The sequence below is a fragment of the Caloenas nicobarica genome, chromosome 18 (assembly GCF_036013445.1).
Source record: "Caloenas nicobarica isolate bCalNic1 chromosome 18, bCalNic1.hap1, whole genome shotgun sequence".
Classification (NCBI taxonomy): domain Eukaryota; kingdom Metazoa; phylum Chordata; class Aves; order Columbiformes; family Columbidae; genus Caloenas; species Caloenas nicobarica.
The window spans coordinates 5,620,792-5,640,673 of NC_088262.1; the positions used below are offsets into that span (position 1 = coordinate 5,620,792).

The 19,882-nt window shown below is 45.1% G+C and overlaps 1 protein-coding gene across 1 annotated transcript in view; it reads left to right on the top strand.

Moving 5' to 3' along the window:
* The window catches only part of CACNA1G (calcium voltage-gated channel subunit alpha1 G), a 139,757-nt gene that overhangs the window by 103,585 nt on the left and 16,290 nt on the right, over positions 1 to 19,882 (top strand). The window contains exons 23-33 of the mRNA XM_065648103.1: positions 2,477 to 2,602; positions 3,216 to 3,305; positions 3,893 to 4,085; positions 6,541 to 6,591; positions 12,431 to 12,582; positions 15,050 to 15,159; positions 16,220 to 16,353; positions 17,516 to 17,586; positions 17,867 to 17,945; positions 18,022 to 18,143; positions 19,153 to 19,494. Of these exons, the coding sequence (XP_065504175.1) occupies positions 2,477 to 2,602; positions 3,216 to 3,305; positions 3,893 to 4,085; positions 6,541 to 6,591; positions 12,431 to 12,582; positions 15,050 to 15,159; positions 16,220 to 16,353; positions 17,516 to 17,586; positions 17,867 to 17,945; positions 18,022 to 18,143; positions 19,153 to 19,494 (1,470 nt within the window). The remainder of the gene's footprint in view (positions 1 to 2,476; positions 2,603 to 3,215; positions 3,306 to 3,892; positions 4,086 to 6,540; positions 6,592 to 12,430; positions 12,583 to 15,049; positions 15,160 to 16,219; positions 16,354 to 17,515; positions 17,587 to 17,866; positions 17,946 to 18,021; positions 18,144 to 19,152; positions 19,495 to 19,882) is intronic.

The following is a 19,882-nucleotide window of genomic DNA, read 5'->3' on the forward strand; positions in this document are numbered from 1 at the left end:
ATGGGGAAATAGAAACTCTCAGAGCTGAAATTGTTGGTTTGTAAACTCCAGAGAGACCTTGACCTGGAGATTCATCCAGATTCTGATAGTTTGTATAACTGAAAGCTTGCAGAACCAGAGCTTTCTGAGTCTGCTTCCAGCCAGCTCTGCTGGCAATACCCTCAGTCCCAGGAGTGCAGGAACCCAGAGAAAAAGTGGCAGTTTCTGAAGCAACTGGTTTCTCATTACCTGAGAAGAAAAGATTGTTTCATATAAATATTCTGACATAACACTTATTCCTTTCTGAACTTTGTTCGATCTGTCACAGCCAGCTTTGGGAAGCAGGTCTGTTTGGCTTTGTTTTGGAAAGGTGTCTTATATAATATTTTACAATAATGTACTGTTTAAATAATAAATGCATCATTGAAAATAAACAGAGAAGAAAATCGTGCCATCCATAACCACCTCAGCAGCTAGATTGGTTTAGCATTACCATACAACAACATCCATCCATTATACTAAACAGATTCATAAAACTAAGCACATCCCGTAAAACAATATAAAACTCAGACACAGGAAAATTTATGCCAAACGGCAAAACTTGCAATATGCTCTTTGAATTTCCTCCCTGCTAATTGTGATTGTTTTCCCTGGTGACTTGCAGTTTTATGTTAAATTGTCATGACTATGGATGTGCTCAAGCGGTAGATACAAGCAAGACTGATCCTGTATTCAGGATGAAAATTCTCAGTTAATATTTATGTCTAATTAGGTGTAAGATGAGAGCGATAGCTGTTTTCTATAAAAAGATGATCTCTCAAGGTTACCATTGGTTTTCCCATGTAAATATAAACTGTGGATCAAGCTAGAGGTTTTTGATGCTGTTAAATCCAGACGTCCACTTTTCTAATGGTGTTCCCTGTTAGCAAGACTGTTTTTTGTTGTGGAGCTTGCCCACATGTGAAAAGTCATTAATAAGACACAAGAAGCACATAAAACAAGTATAGTAGGAAACATTGGGTCTTTCACTTTCAGAACTGCTAAAACCTGAAGCACTGATGGGGATCAGCATTTTTGCAAATTGGGCTTTGTATTTCCAAGCCCCGTTAGTAGCTCTGTTACTGCTCCCATCTGAGTGGCATTATAGTCCAGCTCCTGGAGAAGTTATATTTATAAACCATATATTAAAAAGAGTTGTTTACCTTCCTGCTTAATTAAAACTTTTCTCTGTGAAGGTTATATCTCCCCAGTCTGCCTTACCCACAACTAGTGTTTCTCCATGGAAAGATCAGGGAATACTTCTTTTCTTGCATCCAGAAGTTTTATGGCGGCGTTGAGTGGTCATTAATTTTGCATGCCTCAAGAACATGCTTCTGCTGTTGATTTCTCAAGGAAACCCATGGAGTAATGCATGGGTTTATCTCGTTTGCTATTATTTCTACTGATATTTGTCTAGAACAACAGATCAAAACCCATCAGCATCTTTTCTCTGGATACCCAGGTGGTGTTTTAAGGAGCCTGGCGAGCTGGCTGCCATTTCCCCCCAAAACAGTAATGTCAATAGTTTCTGTCAGCAAATAAAACCAGATTTGTTGGATGTCTCCCAGGCTTTGATACCATCCGCCCTGCTAGCATCAATCACCCTGTCAGAAGCAGTAACCGTCCCCTGCCAATCTGTGTTCTGGGTGCGGGAAGCATCAGGTCTAGAATTAAATGCGTGGAAGCTCATGTTCCTCGTGCAGGTGTAAATCAGGAGCTGACTCCCCAGGAGTTGCATCTCTCCTGGCTTACACCAAAGGAAGTAAGCTGCCTAGCATCAGTTGGGCTTGACTCCTTAAGCTCTGCTGCACAAGGAATAATTTCAGAGACCTCTGCCTAGACTGCAGAGCCGAATGATGGCTGGAGAACAGCACTGAGGACCAGAGACCAGAGCTGGACTGACACCAGTCTTGATTCAGTGAGACCCCAACGTCACTCGCAGGAGCCTGGCTCCTCTCAATGTGTCCCCTTGTGACCTGTAAGAGCAGGGCTCAGTCCATCACTGTCCCTCTTCAGTGTCACCTTCTCTCTGCTGACAGAGGGTCCCTGTTACACTTAATTTGTCGGTGATTCTTGAAACCGGCATTGTTAACTGGGCTGAGAGTCACCGGAGACATTCCACGTGTGGTGAGAAGCCATTAGCTGGTCTGGGCTATTAGTTGGGGCTCCACTGGAGCTGGTGACCCAGAAGCAAAGGCCTTGAGGCCAGTCTCAGATCACTGAACCAGACAACCTAATGCACGAGGTGGGCGTCCTAAATGATGTGAAATCATGCATTTGCTCATTAGTTGCCTATTATACAGGCTGCTTGCACTCAATAATCTGCACGAATGAGGCCATTTCCCTGAACTTCTCTGGTCTGCGTGGGCTGTGCAGAATATCCCAGGAGAAATGCCCATCATCTGCAGAGAAATCCTGCGCACCAAACCCTTACCTTTCCTCTCTGTGTGTTTTGCAGCTTTTCAAAGGCAAGTTTTTTGTCTGCCAAGGGGAGGACACCAGAAACATCACAAATAAATCGGATTGTGCAGAAGCAAGCTACAAATGGGTCCGGCACAAGTATAATTTTGATAATCTCGGCCAGGTATTAATAGAATGGTAATCTGCTTCTTTGCTCCTTTACCTCCTTGACTTAAAACCTGTGCATTATTATCCCATGGGATTTTCTTACAGGGCACTACCAGTCACAGTAAATATTCAGTTCACATACACAGCATTCTGTCTCTGTAAATCCCAAAGGCAGTGTTTCCGAGCAGGCATACACTTCTTTTTGGAGCAGAACAAGCACATGTGGCTTCGTGGAGTACTTAATTGCTTCACTGCTACATAACAAACCAAATATATCTTGCAGAAGGGCTTGTCTAATAGAGCCGGACACTTTCAACCATCTCTGCAACACCGCTTTATTTTAGCAGCCTGGTAAGGACTAATTAGTCGGGAGCGGTAGAGACCTGGAGGGTGGAAATGAAGCTCTGTTTGTCTTCAGCTTTGTGGTTTCCGAATGAGTGCTCATTGCTGAACCAGGCACGGACATTGATAGGTTTTTGCTGCCAGGAGAAACCTCGGGCATCAAAGTGTCCCATTATCAGACAGGTAATGATCATCCTCAGACAGGAAAGGGCCAAGAGGAATAAAATGCTACAAGTAGAAGAGCTTTAGTGCAAATATGTCTGACTTTTTTTTCTGTGTATTTCTAGGCCCTGATGTCCCTCTTTGTTCTGGCCTCCAAGGATGGGTGGGTGGATATCATGTACGATGGCTTAGATGCTGTGGGAGTTGACCAGCAGGTACGTGCTCTGGCAGAGCTGTAAGAAATGAGTTGTTAAAGGTCGTACATGTTGGTTCTTGTTTTATAAAATACTCTTGGCCTCCGCAGTCAAATGGGGATTGGGGGTTGGGATTGAGGGAGCAGTTTAGCCCAAGTCCTGGGATGTGACAAGGAGCTGAGTGGAAAGTCTGGATTTGGATCTAGCCTTTTCCCTACAGTTTTTGCAACATGACTGGTGTAACCAGAAGTAGGAGAACTGCACCTATCAAAGAAGGGTTGACTTTTTAAGCAACTTGGACATTTCAGGAGAAAATAAGTGCTTTGTGTAGGTACAGGCTTTCAGTGAGGGACTTACAACAGCTGCAAAGGATGCTACTGTCCTGCTGTTGGCAGAACAGAGGTGGTTTTTCCATCCTAAACATGCTTTATGTTTTGGGAACATTCAGTTAAAGCGTTTTAGATGGCTCTAATGTTCAGGAAGAGCAGAGCACACTGAGCTGCCTCAAAGGGCCACCCATGGGTTTTGTGGATGGAGCAGCTCTACCAATTTGGTCCCTTTTTATTTTTTTGGTGCTCAGTTAACCTTTGCCTTCCTCTGCATTGCAGCCAGTCATGAACTACAATCCATGGATGCTCCTCTACTTCATCTCCTTCCTGCTGATCGTGGCCTTCTTCGTCCTCAACATGTTTGTGGGGGTGGTGGTGGAGAATTTCCACAAGTGTCGGCAGCACCAGGAGGAGGAAGAAGCCAAGAGGCGGGAGGAGAAGAGGCTTCGTCGGCTGGAGAAAAAGAGAAGGAGTAAGGAGAAACAGATGGCTGGTCGGTAGTCTTTCCACATCTTTCTGAGTCCTGCTTGACCTTCCACACAATCCCCTCCTCCCTCCCCTCCCTGCCTCACGTCTGGTGATCATTCTTCTCCCCAAAGCATGTCCAGCTATAAAATTTGCATGAAGGAAGTAGTGTCGTTTTAGGCTGAGCAAAGAGCCATGGAAGCCTTTTTAATGGCTGCATGATTTGCAATGACCTTTCCGTTGGAGGTTATTTAAATTAAAATATAATAATAATCAGACCTGCAGCTTCTTGGATAGCAGAGCTCAGTGTTACACAAATAGTGACAACTGCAAAGATCAGCAGTGCCGGATGGCACCATAAATCTTCTGAGTCATAAGCACTGTTGCTGATAGCTGGATTCACTATTTGGTTTATTACAGCCTTGTAATGCCACAGTGATGTTACCTGTCCCATTTATCAAGCAGGTTTATTTATTGGCACAGTAGCACCACTGCTATTCAAGAGTGTAATAAAATAATGGAGCCATCTCATTCTAGTAATGCTTAAAAACCCCTTAGAGAAACATATCAATGCATTTGCTTGAGAAATACAGATTAGAAGAAAAAAAAAAAAAGGCAGTTGAGAAGAGTAACTAACTAGACAAAATAGCACTGATGCAAATTGAACCAAGCTCCAAATGGGATGCGCGAGCTTGCAGCCCTGTCTGGAGAAGGCTTTACAGGTGAAGGGAGGTTAGACCTCAGCTCTGCTAAAAGCTTCCAACCTGACATTTTCCTTCTAGTCTTTTTCTCTTTTAATTTGGTTAAATAAGGAGGAATAAGTCAGCCAGAGGACACAGGTCGGAGGTACTCTTCTTCTTGCATGCTCTCTCTTCTGACTGAACCTTCTCCGTGTCCATGGCCTCATGCTCTCCCTCCTGGGGCAGGCGCCTGCTGCTCTCTCCATGTCCCCGTTCACAGCTTTTCTCTATCTTTGACAGACTTCAGTACCGTTTAAGAGGCTGTCTGATCAGGCACTTGTTCCAAAAGCTGGTAATATTAAGTATATTAAGTCTTTTTTTTTTTTTTAATAGTCTAAGAGGTGTTTAATATCTGTGACAGGCTCAGTCATGCAACCATATACCACAAGGGTATCTCAGCCTCTCTCAGTAAAGCACTTACCCAGCACTTCCCCTTGGTCAAGTCCCATGAACTTCACAGGTTTTGTAACCAACAGGATGTATCACACCAGCCTCTGGACATCAAACTTTGGTTGATGCTGAGAGCCTGGTGATGGTCAGTGGAAAGTTGGAGGCTTCCCTCAAGAGTGGTGGAGGACACGTTAGACTGTTCTCAATTAAGTGGGATACAGATGGAAAGAATTTTCTTTGTTTTTCACATCAAGGAAATGTCTAGAAAGCTCTTTTGGTCTGTTCAAGTTCCCAAACACTGTTTCAGGCTGATGAGTTAGAAAATGCTTTTAAAGGCTGGATAGAAAGATCCCTATTTAAAGTTGCGGTTTTGAAAAGCAAACATTTCTATAGAAGAAAAATAGATATTTAGTTATTATTAATGACCTTATTTGTAATGCTAGAGGAACTAGATGAAGAAAAGACATAAGTCTGGGCAATTTCCCAGTGGGAAGGAATCACAAACCATCCTTAGAGATGTAGTTATTCATTCAGTGCTATGAAATGCCTAATTAAAGAGGCAATAAACAGATATTTCACTGAGGATCAAATATTGCTGAGTATTCAATAGCTATAAAAACTTTTCAAGAGCAAAGCATGAAGCCCTCCAAATCACTTCAGAACAGTTTTCCCAATTCATGTTCAGTGAAACTTTGGTTTTAATTGACCGTGTCCAGCTTTGCCCTCGGAAGCAACAGATGTCGTTTCTGAGCTTCGTTCTGCAGGATGGAAACTTGCAGATGATACCAAGACTAGGGCTTTAGTTATAGCAGCAACTGCATGGGGGCTTCTTTCAGCTGGGCTTCCTGAGTGTCGCCAGATGCCCAAATCAAACTGTGGATGTCAGACACAGACAGACGTAGACATCTAACTGGTTGCACAGTCATTTTTGATTGTAGACTCTTCAAAAACATTTACCCAATGGGACATCTGAAAACCAGGCAAGCGTGTGAGATCCCAGCTGGGTGAGATGTAGGCAGATGCAGGAGCGGTCGCTGTAAGGTGCAGGATATGTACAAAGTCCATCCTTCAGAAGCGTCTTCTCCTTCATCGTCATCAAGCCAAGGAGTTCTCAGGGATCTCTTGGGCTTCTACCTGTGTACATGGGAGAAGCACAAGAGCTCTTCCTTTTTCGCCTGAGCCCACCCTCCATGAGGCACAAGGAGAGGATCCCACAAGAAAACGTTCCCAGTAGAGGCGATGGAGAGCCTGAGAGCCGCCGGGACCTCTCAAGGGGAAGGGAAGTCTTGCCGTGTGTCCTGCCGGGTCATTAATGCCGTTTCGTTCTTTTAGATCTAATGCTGGATGATGTATTAATGGAGAGCTCAGCCAGTGCAGTGCAAGGTACTGGGAAGTCGGCACGTTTCGTCCCACGTGAATGGCAGTGCTGTGTCACTAATGCTGGCCACCGCTGCTGCCAGGCATCCCACTAAACCCTCTGTGTGGTGCAAAGCTCGTTTGCTTCCTCCATGGCACACGCGCATCATTCCCAACGGCAGGTCTGCAGACCCGCCTCAGGACTGACACTTGCAAACCTTTAATTTATCACTTGGTCATGTTATGTTTTTCAATATTTTTTTCTGGTTTTCATTAAGACACTGTCAGACTCTTCATGGCTTTTTTATTTCCCCCTTTTTTTTCTTTTTTTGTTTTTTGTTCGAGAATAATGACTGGACTGTGAATTGGGTCCTTTATCATTTACTCTAGCTTCCCCGCCACCAACTTAGGAGTCTCTGACTAATTTGCAGGAGTGTCTCTGGAAGGCAGGCAGTCTCACTTAGGGAGGTTATTTCATTGTTTCTCCAGCCCTTGCTCATTGCTCCACAAACACTGTGCTTCAGGGAGGCACAGCAGTTTTTCAGCAAGGTAAAATTCAGTATAGTGCAGAGCTTCAGTGCTTTAACGGAGTCAGGGTGGACGTGGGGTTTAGCCGTTGTGCTGCCCAGCTTGTAAATTCTTTGTACTGATTGAGAGTCACTCAACATATGAGGCATCTTGTGAATTAAATGAAATAAAGATGCCACCTCAAAGCTTTTCCAGGTCCTGGAGGGGGGGACCAGCTGGGTTGACGATGCTGGGGTTTGACCTGGGCACCCCGACCGGGGCTGGCTCGCATCTCCCTTTCCCGTCCCCCCTCACCAGGATGATACTCAGGGCCGCAAATCTGTCCCTTGCTCCTTTTATTTTTAGAAGCAGCTTTGATCTGGCAAGCATTTTGTTTAATTCATAACTTAAGAATATTAGCCTGAATAATTAAAGAGACGCTAACATAGAAACAAATATAGCTGTAATTTTTGGCAAAAATAATATGCTAGGAAAATTGTGCCATTAAAACTCTCACCTGTGAACAAGCTCCCACTGCTTGAGACGGGAGCAGAGCTCCATCCATCTCTCACATATTGCTGGGAGTTTTGATTAAATAAAAATTGCTAGGTGAGGGCTATTAGCTTTCACTGCCAAGGACAACTTGGGAAGACAGAAGTTCCTACCTTATGTTTCTAAGGCCTTGTTGGACATTATCAAAACATGCTTTAATAAATCCTGAATCTCCTTCCCATTGCCATTCCTGGTATTCTTATTTCTTTGCCTTTATTCTTGCTCTTCTTGGTAGGCCTCCTGTCCTCTCCCGCAGAAAAGGGCAGCATGAGGGGGGTGTTGTCACTGGGTTTGGGGGTCTCTTTATTTTTTTTCTTTTTATTTGGTCGTGACTCTTTTTCTGGTCCTACAGAGCTACAACAAGGCAGGTTTATTTTATTTTTAAGGCACTGAACTCATTCCAAACCCCTCCGTTGTCCTGCGCAGGCTCAGAAAGACTCTTAGACTTTGCCTTTAAAAACTGTGCGATTGTCAGGTCTGTGCTTTGTGTTTCCTTTTGTTGTCTTTTCTTTGGATCCAGCGGTAGCAAATGTACCATGCTGCTCTCCAGGCACCGGTGTGAGGGAACAGAAAGGTTTTATTTCTGAACCTGACTGTGAGGGATATGAGGGAATCAGTCCTGGGTGCTGTAGTCGAGCCTCCTGTGGTTCAACGCGAAACCTGGAGTTGTGACCCCAAAACTTCCACACATCTCTTCACTTAGAGAGGGTTTCTTTTCTCTTTCTGTGAAGATAAGATGGAGTAGTGTGTGTGTGTGTGTGCGCTGTTGCTTGGTGCTTAGTGAGATTATGATTTTATTTTTTTTCCTTTTTGTTTCTGAGTCTACATTTTGTCATAACTGGAATCTTCTCGGTGGAAATAATTTATCATTTTCCATTTTGCTTTTTTTTTTTTTAATAAGTCCATTCAGTACAATGAAAGCCAAGTAAAACACTGTGTTTAAAACAAAAAATTCCTTCAGTGCAAACTACTTTTTAACCTAATAATACTCTTGATATAGTTTGTAAATCCAGCTGCGTCACAGGCTCATTGCTCACTGGTTTGCTGCTGTCCTCCAGATATACTCAGACCTGCAAAGTAGTTAATTCCGTTATTATAGAAGAAGGAAGAAGCTGGAGGAGATGGTAATGGAATTGTCCCACTCTCGTGAATTCCAATTTCCCGTGCCCACGCACCTCCGGCTTGAAAGCCACCTCGGGGAAAGTGGCAATTTCTCTCTTGACAGGGCTATATTTGCAGGCAGCTGCTATCTGGAGATATTTCGGAGCCACATGCCCAGCCCCATTCCCACCAAGAAAATGTATTTAACAGGAAAAGAGTGACCTCGGCCCCATCTCCCACAGAGCCTGGGGTTTAATGCCCCAAAGCTGGGCTGTGATCACCAAAGAATCCTAGAGTAGTTTGGGTTGGAAGGGACCTTCAAAGCTCATCCAGTCCAACCCCTGCCATGAGCAGGGACATCTGCACCAGCTCAGGTTGCTCAGAGCCCCGTCCAGCCTGGCCTGGGATGTCTCCAGGGATGGGGCATCCACCACCTCTCTGGGCAAAGGGAGAGGTTGAGCAGGAATGGGAAATGTTTCTCCCATAACAGCCATGGTCACTGCCACTCCAAACAGGCAGGAAAGGATGACGATGAGTTTGGCGGCCCCAGGACAGAGGTTGGGGCTGCCGGGCTCTGCCTCCCAGCCCTTGTCAAGGGGATCAATTATTAATCCCATGGGATGATGCCAAGATGAGCACAGAATGTCTGCTTGGGAAACAACTTGAACTGAGGGATCACAAAAGTGACAAGCCAAGTGCCCTCCTGCCAGGCACAGAGCCCCCTTGCCAGCACTGTCCCCTCAGATATCCATCACTCAGGATGAAGAGGCAGGTGGGACTTTACAAGCTGTAAAATCTCCTTCCTGCCTGGGTTAGGAGGAGATTGCTCAGGCTCCACTGTCTGAGCTGATTTTCTCCAGTGTAACGATATCTAAATTTGAACCACTTCTCTCTCTCCCACCCTCCTGGCCTCTGGCCACAGTGAAGCAGCTGGATTTACACCCTGTTTACCAGCCTGATGTCTCATAGTGGGCTTTTGCTGTATTTCCCCATCTTTTCACATTCTCATTCTGCCAATTCTTCTTTTGTTTGTTTGCTCTCCTCCTCTTTTCTTTAACGCCATGTGTGCCGGGAAGCCAAGTTAACCTTTCCAGTAATAACCGAGACTAACCCAGAGCTCTTGTTGTTCTTGACACAGTGTATTGTAACAGTACAGTAATGTCGTGTTGTGTTAGTTGTGAAGTTCACCACCCGGAGTTTAACAGATGTCTGTATTTCCCAAGATGTTGGTATTGTTTAGATCTTTCCTGCAATAATTAGAAACGATACTGTGTGATAGGTGGCACGGGCTTTGCACTTGGATGGTTATACATGAGCAACACCTGACTTTTTTGCAGAGCTGTGCAGGTTGGGTTAAATAAATGGTATTTATACAATAGAAAAAAAAAAAAAAAGGTTTATCTGTTCAGAAAGTTCCCTGCCTGCCTAGACACAGTAGCTATTTATCTATAGTCCTCGGACAGCATGCCAGCTTGTGTGGTTCATCTCGCGGTGGTTTCTCTATTGCACTAACTTGCATGGCCAGCATGCGACGACCGGGGAAGCGAGTGGTGACATGGATAATGACCAGGGTTGACAAACCCCCTCTTATTTAACACTAATGGGGAAGGGTGAAACATTTACTAATGGTGATTTTCTAAGGCTGCAAGCGCATCTGTGACAGCAGCATCCAGAGATGTTTGGCTGGGGCATGTACTGGGAAAAGTGGAAAGGAGCTTTGGCGTTTGGGAGAGGGGGGATGTGAAGGGGAAGAAACCTTGGAAAATATCTGAACAACTGGCAACCCTGCTTACAAGGTCATGCAGTGGCTAATCCAGGTGCACGAGCCCTGCACAGAGGACATTTTACAACCTCTCTCTAAATCCTGTCTCTGTTCTAACAGCGACGGTGCTATTCTGTAGGCTTTGGAATTACCTGTCAATCAAAGCTAAGAAAAATTTGAATTCCAGTGTAATTATTCACAAGTAAATCCACTGCAAGCAAAGGCAGAAACATTGACATTTTTCTTTTTGAATGTGAATTATGCATAAATGTAGAAGAAGTAAGTGATCCAATTACGATGGTGTTTCTTTCTGAGATGATAAGTTGGTTCATAAAAATAGGTCCCATTCCTAACCTAATTGTATTCAAACATTTTAGTTAATTTGCTACTCATAATTTAGCATAATGTGATCGAGATATCTTGACTTTATGGAGATTTATGCAGATTCTGAGATATCTGACAAAGTCTTATGAGTGAGTCAGCAGCTACCAGGATGCTTTTTTGTAAGCACTCAATAGATTCAGCATGAAAATTCATTTTATAGACCTTTTCATCGATATCGTGCTTTAGCACTCAGGTACAGATCACCTAAAGCACACTGCAGATCAGAAAGTGAATATTAATACCACCTTTTATTTGATGACACTGAAGCAGATTTTTGGGCATTCCAACCCCCTACAGAATAAAACCGCTGAGTGATTTGTCTCTCTGGTCCCTGGGCTGTAAGGGAAAGGTCTGTCTTTAGGGAAAAAACAAAACTGATTTTTCACGATCCTGTTATGAAGCAGGGAGCACGTGAAACCATTAAATCTATGGGTTTGATTGCAATGTCATTGGCTATTGACAAAGTGAATTCTATTTCCAGGCAAAATTTAATCTTCTAAAATTAGTTTTCCCTGAGGGCAACCCAAACCTGTGCTTTGTGGCTTCATTCTGCCGAAATTTTTGCTCGGAATAATGTATCAAACTGTACATTTGCTGAGCAGCACTAAATATCAAGCCATGTAATTCTTGCAGCTCAATAATTTTCATAACCAGTTGATCGTCTAATTATGAGAGTAATATTATACTTTGACATATTCAAGACAGTCCTTTCTGCTTCAATCTGCATTATAATGCCTTCTTGAAAATTGTACTGAATTATATACTCAGCCTTGGCATTTCCCCATTAGAGATTAGGTGAGTAAATGAGTTTATCTCTAGGAATGTTCAAGGTCTGAAGAGCATGTGTCATCCCTGAGGCAGCCGAACATGGGAACGAGTCGAGCAGTGAAATCTGTATTTTGATAATCTTGTCTAAATGGAGGATCATTATTTTCTAATCGCTAAGGCTGACTGATCAGTTTTCCTTGGTATTTTTTATGGGCCATTTTTCAGGGCTCTGACAGCCAAAGTGTTGAATTTTGTTCTATCTGCAGTTTACTGCAAAGAACATAACATGACTGAATTACTTCTCTTTCAAAGACCACCGCTAACTCAATGGTCTGTGTATTTAAGCCATTGTTAGTAAAATCTGTTCCCAGTATCTGACCATTAATTGAGCTTTTGGATACTTTGGGGACTTCTAAGATCCTTTAAAATCAGCATAAGCGAAAGATGTTGTTTAGATTTAAATTTAATTTAAATTTCCCTACAGGGAAAACAGTCTTTAGCAGCACAATAGTCCCAGCTCACCCCATCCCTGATGCCATAAGGCTGAGTATAGTGCATGTCCCACTGAAGATGTTTAACGTACATAAGATGACAGGAGCCCTGCTGTGTATTTAAAATGGTAACATGCCAGCAAGAAAAAAGGGAGAATAAATTTTAAAAAAAGACAGCATGTTGCTATAATTGGTCTAGAATTTATCATCTTTGGAGTTGGAAAGTGAGAGTGCATTGACTTCAGAAAGACGCAGAGAAATGACTTGCTGTGCCTCTCCGCTCTCCTCCTCCCTGCTGCAGAAGCTCAGTGTAAGCCCTACTATTCGGATTACTCCCGATTCCGCCTCCTCATCCACCAGATGTGCACCAGCCACTACCTGGACCTGTTCATCACCGGCGTGATCGGCCTCAACGTCATCACCATGGCCATGGAGCACTACCAGCAGCCCAAGGTATGGGGACAGAGCTGGGCGACACGCTTGGCCGTGGTGGGATGTGCTGATGGGCAGAGTTAATGCCAACTTTGCTGTTAGACCTCGGGCCCTCTGCTCACCTTGCCCGACCTGGCCCTTTGCCCCATCCTTTGTCTATCTTCCAGCTCAAACCATGGCTTTTGGGATCTGGACCCTGTTGCACCTCTTCCTTCTAGTTGAATGCAAAAGGGCTGCTTTAAAAACGATGGAGGGAGCAGGTTTGTTTGGTTTGCTAGATGAGATTATCATTGGAATCTTCCATTTGATTCAGGATTTCCACCCAAAAAAAAAAGGGGGCAAAAAAGGAAAAAAAAATTGTGAAATGTTTGTTTTTGCAAAGTTTCTCCTAAATTCCCAGTGTCCACAGGGCCCAGTTTTCAAAGGCACTGGATTCTGTGCTGGTCCTTAAAATACATTTTAATATATTAGTGTGCTAAGTTCCTGGGTCTTTGTCATAGTCCGAAAATAAAAACAGCCTGTCCTGGGATGTCAAGTCTCTCATGCATAAGAATGAAATTGAAATAGCTGCCTTTGCCATATAACTTGCACTTATTTTTATTAGCCACTTTCAGAATGAATAAATATAACACACAATAGGGGGAAATATTCTTTAAGACTAGACAGGACTTGAATACCTAATGTAAAAAAACCCAAACAAATAAGACATGCAGGCAAGGGGAAAAATAGCCTCCAGCCTATCATAAAGAAGCCAAAAAGTGAAAGGGCACAAGCCCAATTTATTTTTTTTTCTGTTCAGGTCACCTTTAAATACCATGGAAGGCTCATTGAATGATTCAGTAATTTGGTGATGAAAAAGGTTGTTGGCTAAGGAGCCTGGATTGGAATCGCTCTAGGGCGTGCGTCTTACCTCAGTCCTTTTGCAGATACATTTTCTCTTGTATCATAAAAATGTTGGGCAGACTTTTGTTTTAATTTTCTTCAGGAAAATAACATTTTGTCTCTAAGCCTCTGGTATGCAGCATCTGGATAGTAACTTCAAGGTTGGGTTGTGCTGAGATGACAGCACACAGAGAGCTGTGCACGTGCTGAATCAGGGTCCCAAAATCACTATCTGAGTAGCTGAGGGCTGGGATCCTGCAGATATTTAAAAGGTTAAGCATATCAGAGAACTTTATATCCAAATTTATGATTGCTCAGCATGTTGGTGCTGAAAGGGGTTGGTGGTGGGATGGCCTGTGGATGAGATCCCAGATGTAGATGTTACAGCTGCCCACAGAGAGGAGGGCTGTGGTGCACGTAAAGGTGTTTTGAGCAAAGAGTTGCTGGGTAAAACCTGCTTTTGCCAAATAAATACGCGTGTTTGCTGGCAAAGCCCGGGTCCCTTGCAGCACGGCAGGGAGGCTCATTCAGAGCCACAGCTTCCTTTGGTGCTGGGCTTGCACTTGTTGGGTAGGTGAGGTGGCTTTCATCCATGGGTGCTTGAAGCTAAACTGTAGCATGAAGGCAGAGTGTGTGGCTTAAAACCCCCTCTACTGATTTCTCCCGCTCAGGGATCAGCAATGGGTTTTCGGTTTTTTGGGTTTGTTTTGGTTTGGTTTTTTGTCTGAGAGCACTCTGTTGCCATCTCTCACATCCCTAATGGTGCTCTGGGCACATCCATTTGATGGATGTTACCTAGGAGGCCACGCAGGATGCTGCTGCCACAGCATTCCTCCACAAGCTGGACTTCTGGGATGAAATAATCTCTGACGTGGCTTAATGCCTGATTGTGCAGGAGCCGTCCCAGCCAGGAGGCACCTGTAGTTAATGGCCAGGCTGGGACACCTGCAGAGGGAAGGGTGGGCAGAGGAAAACCCGAGGCACTCGTTCCTGCTGGCGTGCCATCCCTCTCTCCTGCTCCTTGCCAAAAGCTCAAGGTGAGGAGTAAACGACAGGCTGTCACCAAGAAGCCATTTGGCCAGCGCTCGCGTGATCCCAGCCAGCCCACGGCTCTTGCAGCAATGAACAAATGAGCAAGCGGGATGAAATTCAGCTTTCTGCTGAAAGCACGAGGGGTTTTGCGCTGCTGACACCTGCAAATGCAGCAGCTCTTACCCCTCACCCAAGAGATCCCAGCTGGGGCTGGGTTACTGGTGTGGGGTTTGGGTTGTGCCTTGGGTTTGTGTCAGCCCCTCCTGTGAATTACAGGGCGTTTCAAAAAGCCAGACCCTATTTGAAATCACTGTACCTTTGAAAGTGGGTCCATCTTTTTGAAACACCCTGTAAATCAGCTGGGTTGGGGCCAGGCAGAAATGCAGCCTGTGCACTCTCTGAAGCGCTGGGACTTTTCCCTGGGACATTTGTCATCGGAGAGAGCCCACAGTTGGAGCCTTTTATCTGTAGCTGGGAAATGAGTAGCTGGTGAGAGGAGGAGAGGGCGGGTTTGCAGGCAGAAAGCCCCTCAGCAGAGCTGGCGTCTAACCCTGCTCCTGTGTCCACATCCCAGGTTCTTGATGAAGCCCTGAAGATTTGCAATTACATCTTTACTGTTATCTTTGTCCTGGAGTCTGTTTTCAAGCTTATTGCCTTTGGGTTTCGTCGCTTCTTCCAAGACAGGTAACAAAAGCTTCATCTTGACTGCAGGGGCTGCAGCACATTTCTGGGGACAGGTGCCCAAATTCAGTGTCCTGGACCCCGATGCTCTTCCCGGTGATGTCAGTCTGACATGTTTGAATGCTTCTTGGTGTGAAAACTGAAACCTGGCTCGGTGGAGGCTTGGGATATGAGTTGGAGAAAGGATCAGGCACGCCAAGGAGTGTGATTGCGGCTCTTCGGCCCTTGGGGTGGATAAAATAAGAGCAAGTCTCACACCGAGAGGCTGGTTCTCTTCTCATGCCACTTGCATGTCCATATAATCAAGAGGACCTGGTGAAGTGACAACATTTATGCCAAGAGACACAATCTGGTCTTGAGTGGAAATGCAAGAGAAAAGGGACCTCTTTTTAAGCAGATGCTGAACAGCAGATGAAAATCCTGCTTTTTCTAGATTTTTCACTCTCTTACTTCACAAATACAGATTTTTACATCCTTGGTGAATCTTTCTCCTCTCATTTTTGCCTCCTTCAATGTTAATACCAAGAGCCCTGGCACTGAGCAGGACTTGACATGACTCGTTTAGCAGCTGAGCGTGGTTCCACCCCTCTCCCCATGTTTTGGCTGTCCATGCTGGGATCATGCCTCTCTCCAACCTGGCACAAATCCTCGGGAGTCTTTTTTTCACCCGACATAATATTTGTTGCAAGGACTGGACATAGGGTCCGGTTCTTTCTAGGGCAGATCTCGTGCCGAGGTCCACGAATGTCGTGTCTGGAAGTGGCTGGACAGATACGGCAGCGTCTCCCCTGAGGTCTGTAGCCTCTGGGTAGAAAAACTGCCCAGCTTTTGTTTCTCTTTCCCTTCAGTCAAGAATATCTTTGGAACTGGCTGATTTTCTAACGAGATGCATTAGTTGTAATGATTTCATAACATAACTGCTTTTGTATAATACCCTCGGAAAAATGCTGCAGATTCATTTGAGTGCTAGAACTCTCAAAATGACTGGAATTCATGTGAAACAAGCTACCTCTCCTTGCCAGATTCTTAGTAGATGTTAAACTTCATTTTGTGTTTTCTCCAGATGGAACCAATTAGATCTGGCAATCGTGCTCCTGTCTATCATGGGCATCACTTTGGAAGAGATCGAGGTGAACGCTTCGCTACCAATTAACCCCACTATTATCCGAATCATGAGGGTTCTCAGGATTGCTCGAGGTGAGATGAATAAAGCAGAGTTGGCTTGTGTTTGAGGTGCAGGGTCCCCGCCAGGAGAGAGTGAAGCGTTGGGAAATGGTCCTGGGGCACACCCCCATCGTGATGTGCATAGTTCTGGCATCAACAGGCTGTAAACAAATAAAAGAACAATGGGGGAAAATACTTGTGAGGAGCCAAAAAACTGAGCTGACTGACTATATGCTTCTGTCTTGAGAGGACTTGAAGGCTGAGCGCTTACAAATAAAGGAGAAATAGCTGTGGCTGTAACTCGCAGAGATGTACCTGTAACAAATATGCCAGTCGAATCAAAGTTGTCTCTAACAGGGATCAGAGAACACCAGCTCGAGGATGTTGCCTTTGAAAGACAAGCATCTAATGAATTTAATTTCCCGTGGGGCTTTACATCACCACTTGGTGACAAAGCATGCCTCGTCACTCTGCATCCGTCTGTCCCCTCAGACTTGTAATGACACGTACCCGAGTTGGGAAGCCAACTTCTTTGGGGCCTGATTTTTCAGAACAGGAAGCTCTCAGGGCCAAATGGGGAAAGAGTAAAATGTGAGTGCTCAGGCCCTTAATAAAATACTCCCAGGCCCTCCTGAAGGGCAACATTGTGCTCTGAGGTATAATTGCGATGATTACAGCCATCATCTAAGCAAAGAAGGAACTGGAGGAGAAATGAGATGCTGCTGTGTCTCAAGCGGGGAAAAAAGTGCTTTTTCCTGTGCATTGGATCCCTTTCAGAATTAAAAATACATGTAGCTTCTAATTGGAAATGCAACCTTCTGGAAGAGATGTGTAGATCAGGTCCTTGGGGTATCACGTATGGAAGTAGGAAAGTAGCCCCAGGGCTGGGACCGTAACTGCGCACGATAACCAGAGGAAGGAGGAGATGAGTGCAACACAGATAAGGTGGGGAAAGGAAAAGCCAGGCAGAACGATGACCCTTTCTCCAAGTCTCAGGATAGGTGATGCTGCTGTTCACGGGATTTTAATAGTATCCAAGCAACCAGGAGCAATGTAAAAAGGCCTGGGACTATAGCAGCTAATGGAGAACACTTGACATGATTTCATATTTCTCTTCCTATAATCTGTGGCTCTTGGGAGAGGGACTGAGTTTGCTAACGCTGCCGTTACCATATTACGAACGTGTTTTCCGCAGTGTTGAAGTTGCTGAAGATGGCTGTAGGGATGAGAGCCCTCTTGGACACCGTGATGCAAGCGCTGCCGCAGGTAACCCACTGCCATATCACACCAGATCTCCTCTGGCCCAGACCTCATTTCCTATCGCAGAGGAATGCTAATCATTTTATCTTTACTGTCATTAGAAAATCGCATTTCCCTTCCGAAGCTCAGTCTGAGATACAGTCCTCACATTGAGGTCATTTTTCCCCTGAAGCAACTTAAGTTTTGGATTAAAGAATACAGCAAGAAACAGGTCTGGAACAAAAAGATCAATGAACGTTCTTTTTTTGTGTGTTTTTTCCCCCCCTATTTCTTTTTCTCTTTCCAGGTGGGGAATCTGGGTCTTCTCTTCATGTTGTTGTTTTTCATCTTTGCAGCTCTTGGAGTGGAGCTATTTGGAGACCTTGGTGAGTGTCCCTGTGCCGGTGGTGGAGGGGGGAACGGTGGGTGCACAGGGGTCTCACGGCCGTGCTTGGTCCCCAGAATGCGATGACACGCACCCCTGCGAGGGGCTGGGACGGCACGCCACCTTCCGAAACTTTGGGATGGCCTTTCTGACCCTCTTCCGAGTATCCACGGGAGACAACTGGAATGGGATAATGAAGGTAAGAGACGCAGGGAAAAGGAGTATTGCCTATAATTAGGATAATAATTAATAATTCTTAATACTTATTAGTTATTAATAATTATTCTAATAAATAATAATTAATGATAAGCCATCCACGCCGCTTCAGGATGGTAACAATGCTCAGCCAGGACACTCACGTCCTGCAGTGAGCTGGTGTCCTCATTCATGCACTGGGCAAAGTCTCTAATAATTCTGTTCCCTCCTCCCAACAATGTGGTGCCTATGGTTGCAGGCTCCTGGCAAACTCCATATATTCCCTTTTTTAACCTAAGAAAGCAAATTTAAAAGAAGGGGGAAAAATAAAGGGACTCATCTCTCAGGTAAAACGTGAGTTCAGCTCAGTAATGTGCATTAGTTTTATTGTTTTACTTAAAAATCTCCAGCTACTATTATCATTGTTGTTGGGTTTACTTTGTGGGGTTTTTTTCCTGGGAAAACCCAGGTTTCTGAGAGTCTCTCTTAGGAAACAGCCTTAAGGGATGCTATTGTGAAGAAATCAGGTCTGCGAATGCACAAGGTGCAAGCTAGTGCGAAGGAATCACTTCTCTGTCCCTTTGTAGCCCACGGTGAGCGGTAGGTGGCCAAAGTCTTAGTGACAGGGTGTGAACTTGAGGAAAGAGTGTCTGCAAGTGGGATTGCTGACGGGTTGTAGCTGCACCCTGCTTTGCCCTGGATCCATCTGTCACACTCTTGTGCGTTTGGTGTCTAACCTGATAAAACAGCCTTTCCTTTGGGAGCAGCAGGGTGTCGATGTCTGTTGTCACACACCCCAAGAACGATTTCTTCTAAGCCTGCTCGTGGTGACTAACGCAGAAAATGTAAGGTTTTGCTGGCAAGTATTTTGCCGTTTTAGACATGAAATTTGCTGAATCCTCTCAGTTTTCTTCATGAAAGGAGAACCCATTGCAGCCAGATGACCGGACGGCAGAGTGAGGTCTATGCTGGAACCTCTTCACATCCCTTCCTCATTTCCCCTCTCTTTCCAGGACACGCTGCGAGACTGTGACCAGGAGTCCACCTGTTACAACACCGTCATTTCACCCATCTACTTCGTCTCCTTCGTGCTGACGGCCCAGTTTGTCCTGGTGAACGTGGTGATCGCCGTGCTCATGAAGCACTTGGAGGAGAGCAACAAGGAGGCAAAGGAGGAGGCAGAGCTCGAAGCAGAACTGGAGATGGAGATGAAGACAATCACCCCTGGCCAACACAGCCCCTCAGACATCTTTGCATGGACAAGCAGCGGTGGAGAGAGACCTGAGAGCCCCCGAGGATGTACCAATCCCATGCAAATCAAGGTGGATTCTCAGCTCTCATTAGTTTACCCTATGGTGAGAATCTCGGTTGGAGGGTGAAGAGGGCTTGACCTGCGTATTTGCTGGCGGAAGACATGCACGAGTCGGTGACGGAGGAGTGGGTGTACGTACGTCTAGGGCTTGTATTCCTCGCTGTCTGCTGAGTGGCCATTGCGTGGTGCGGGCACCGATGCTCCAGGGAAGAGACCCAGGCAGGTCTCCAGACCACCTTGACACATCTGTTCAGAGGTAGAGAGCTTTGCAGTTTGTTCTGGAGATGTGCCCAAGCCACCCAGTTCAGAGCTCGCTCCAAATTTGCTCTAATCCAGAGTTTGGGCTAGGTCCTTTGTGACAGCAAAATCATGAGCATGATGTGTTTGCTTTTCTAATGCAAACCATAAACCACAACATAAAAGAGGAATAA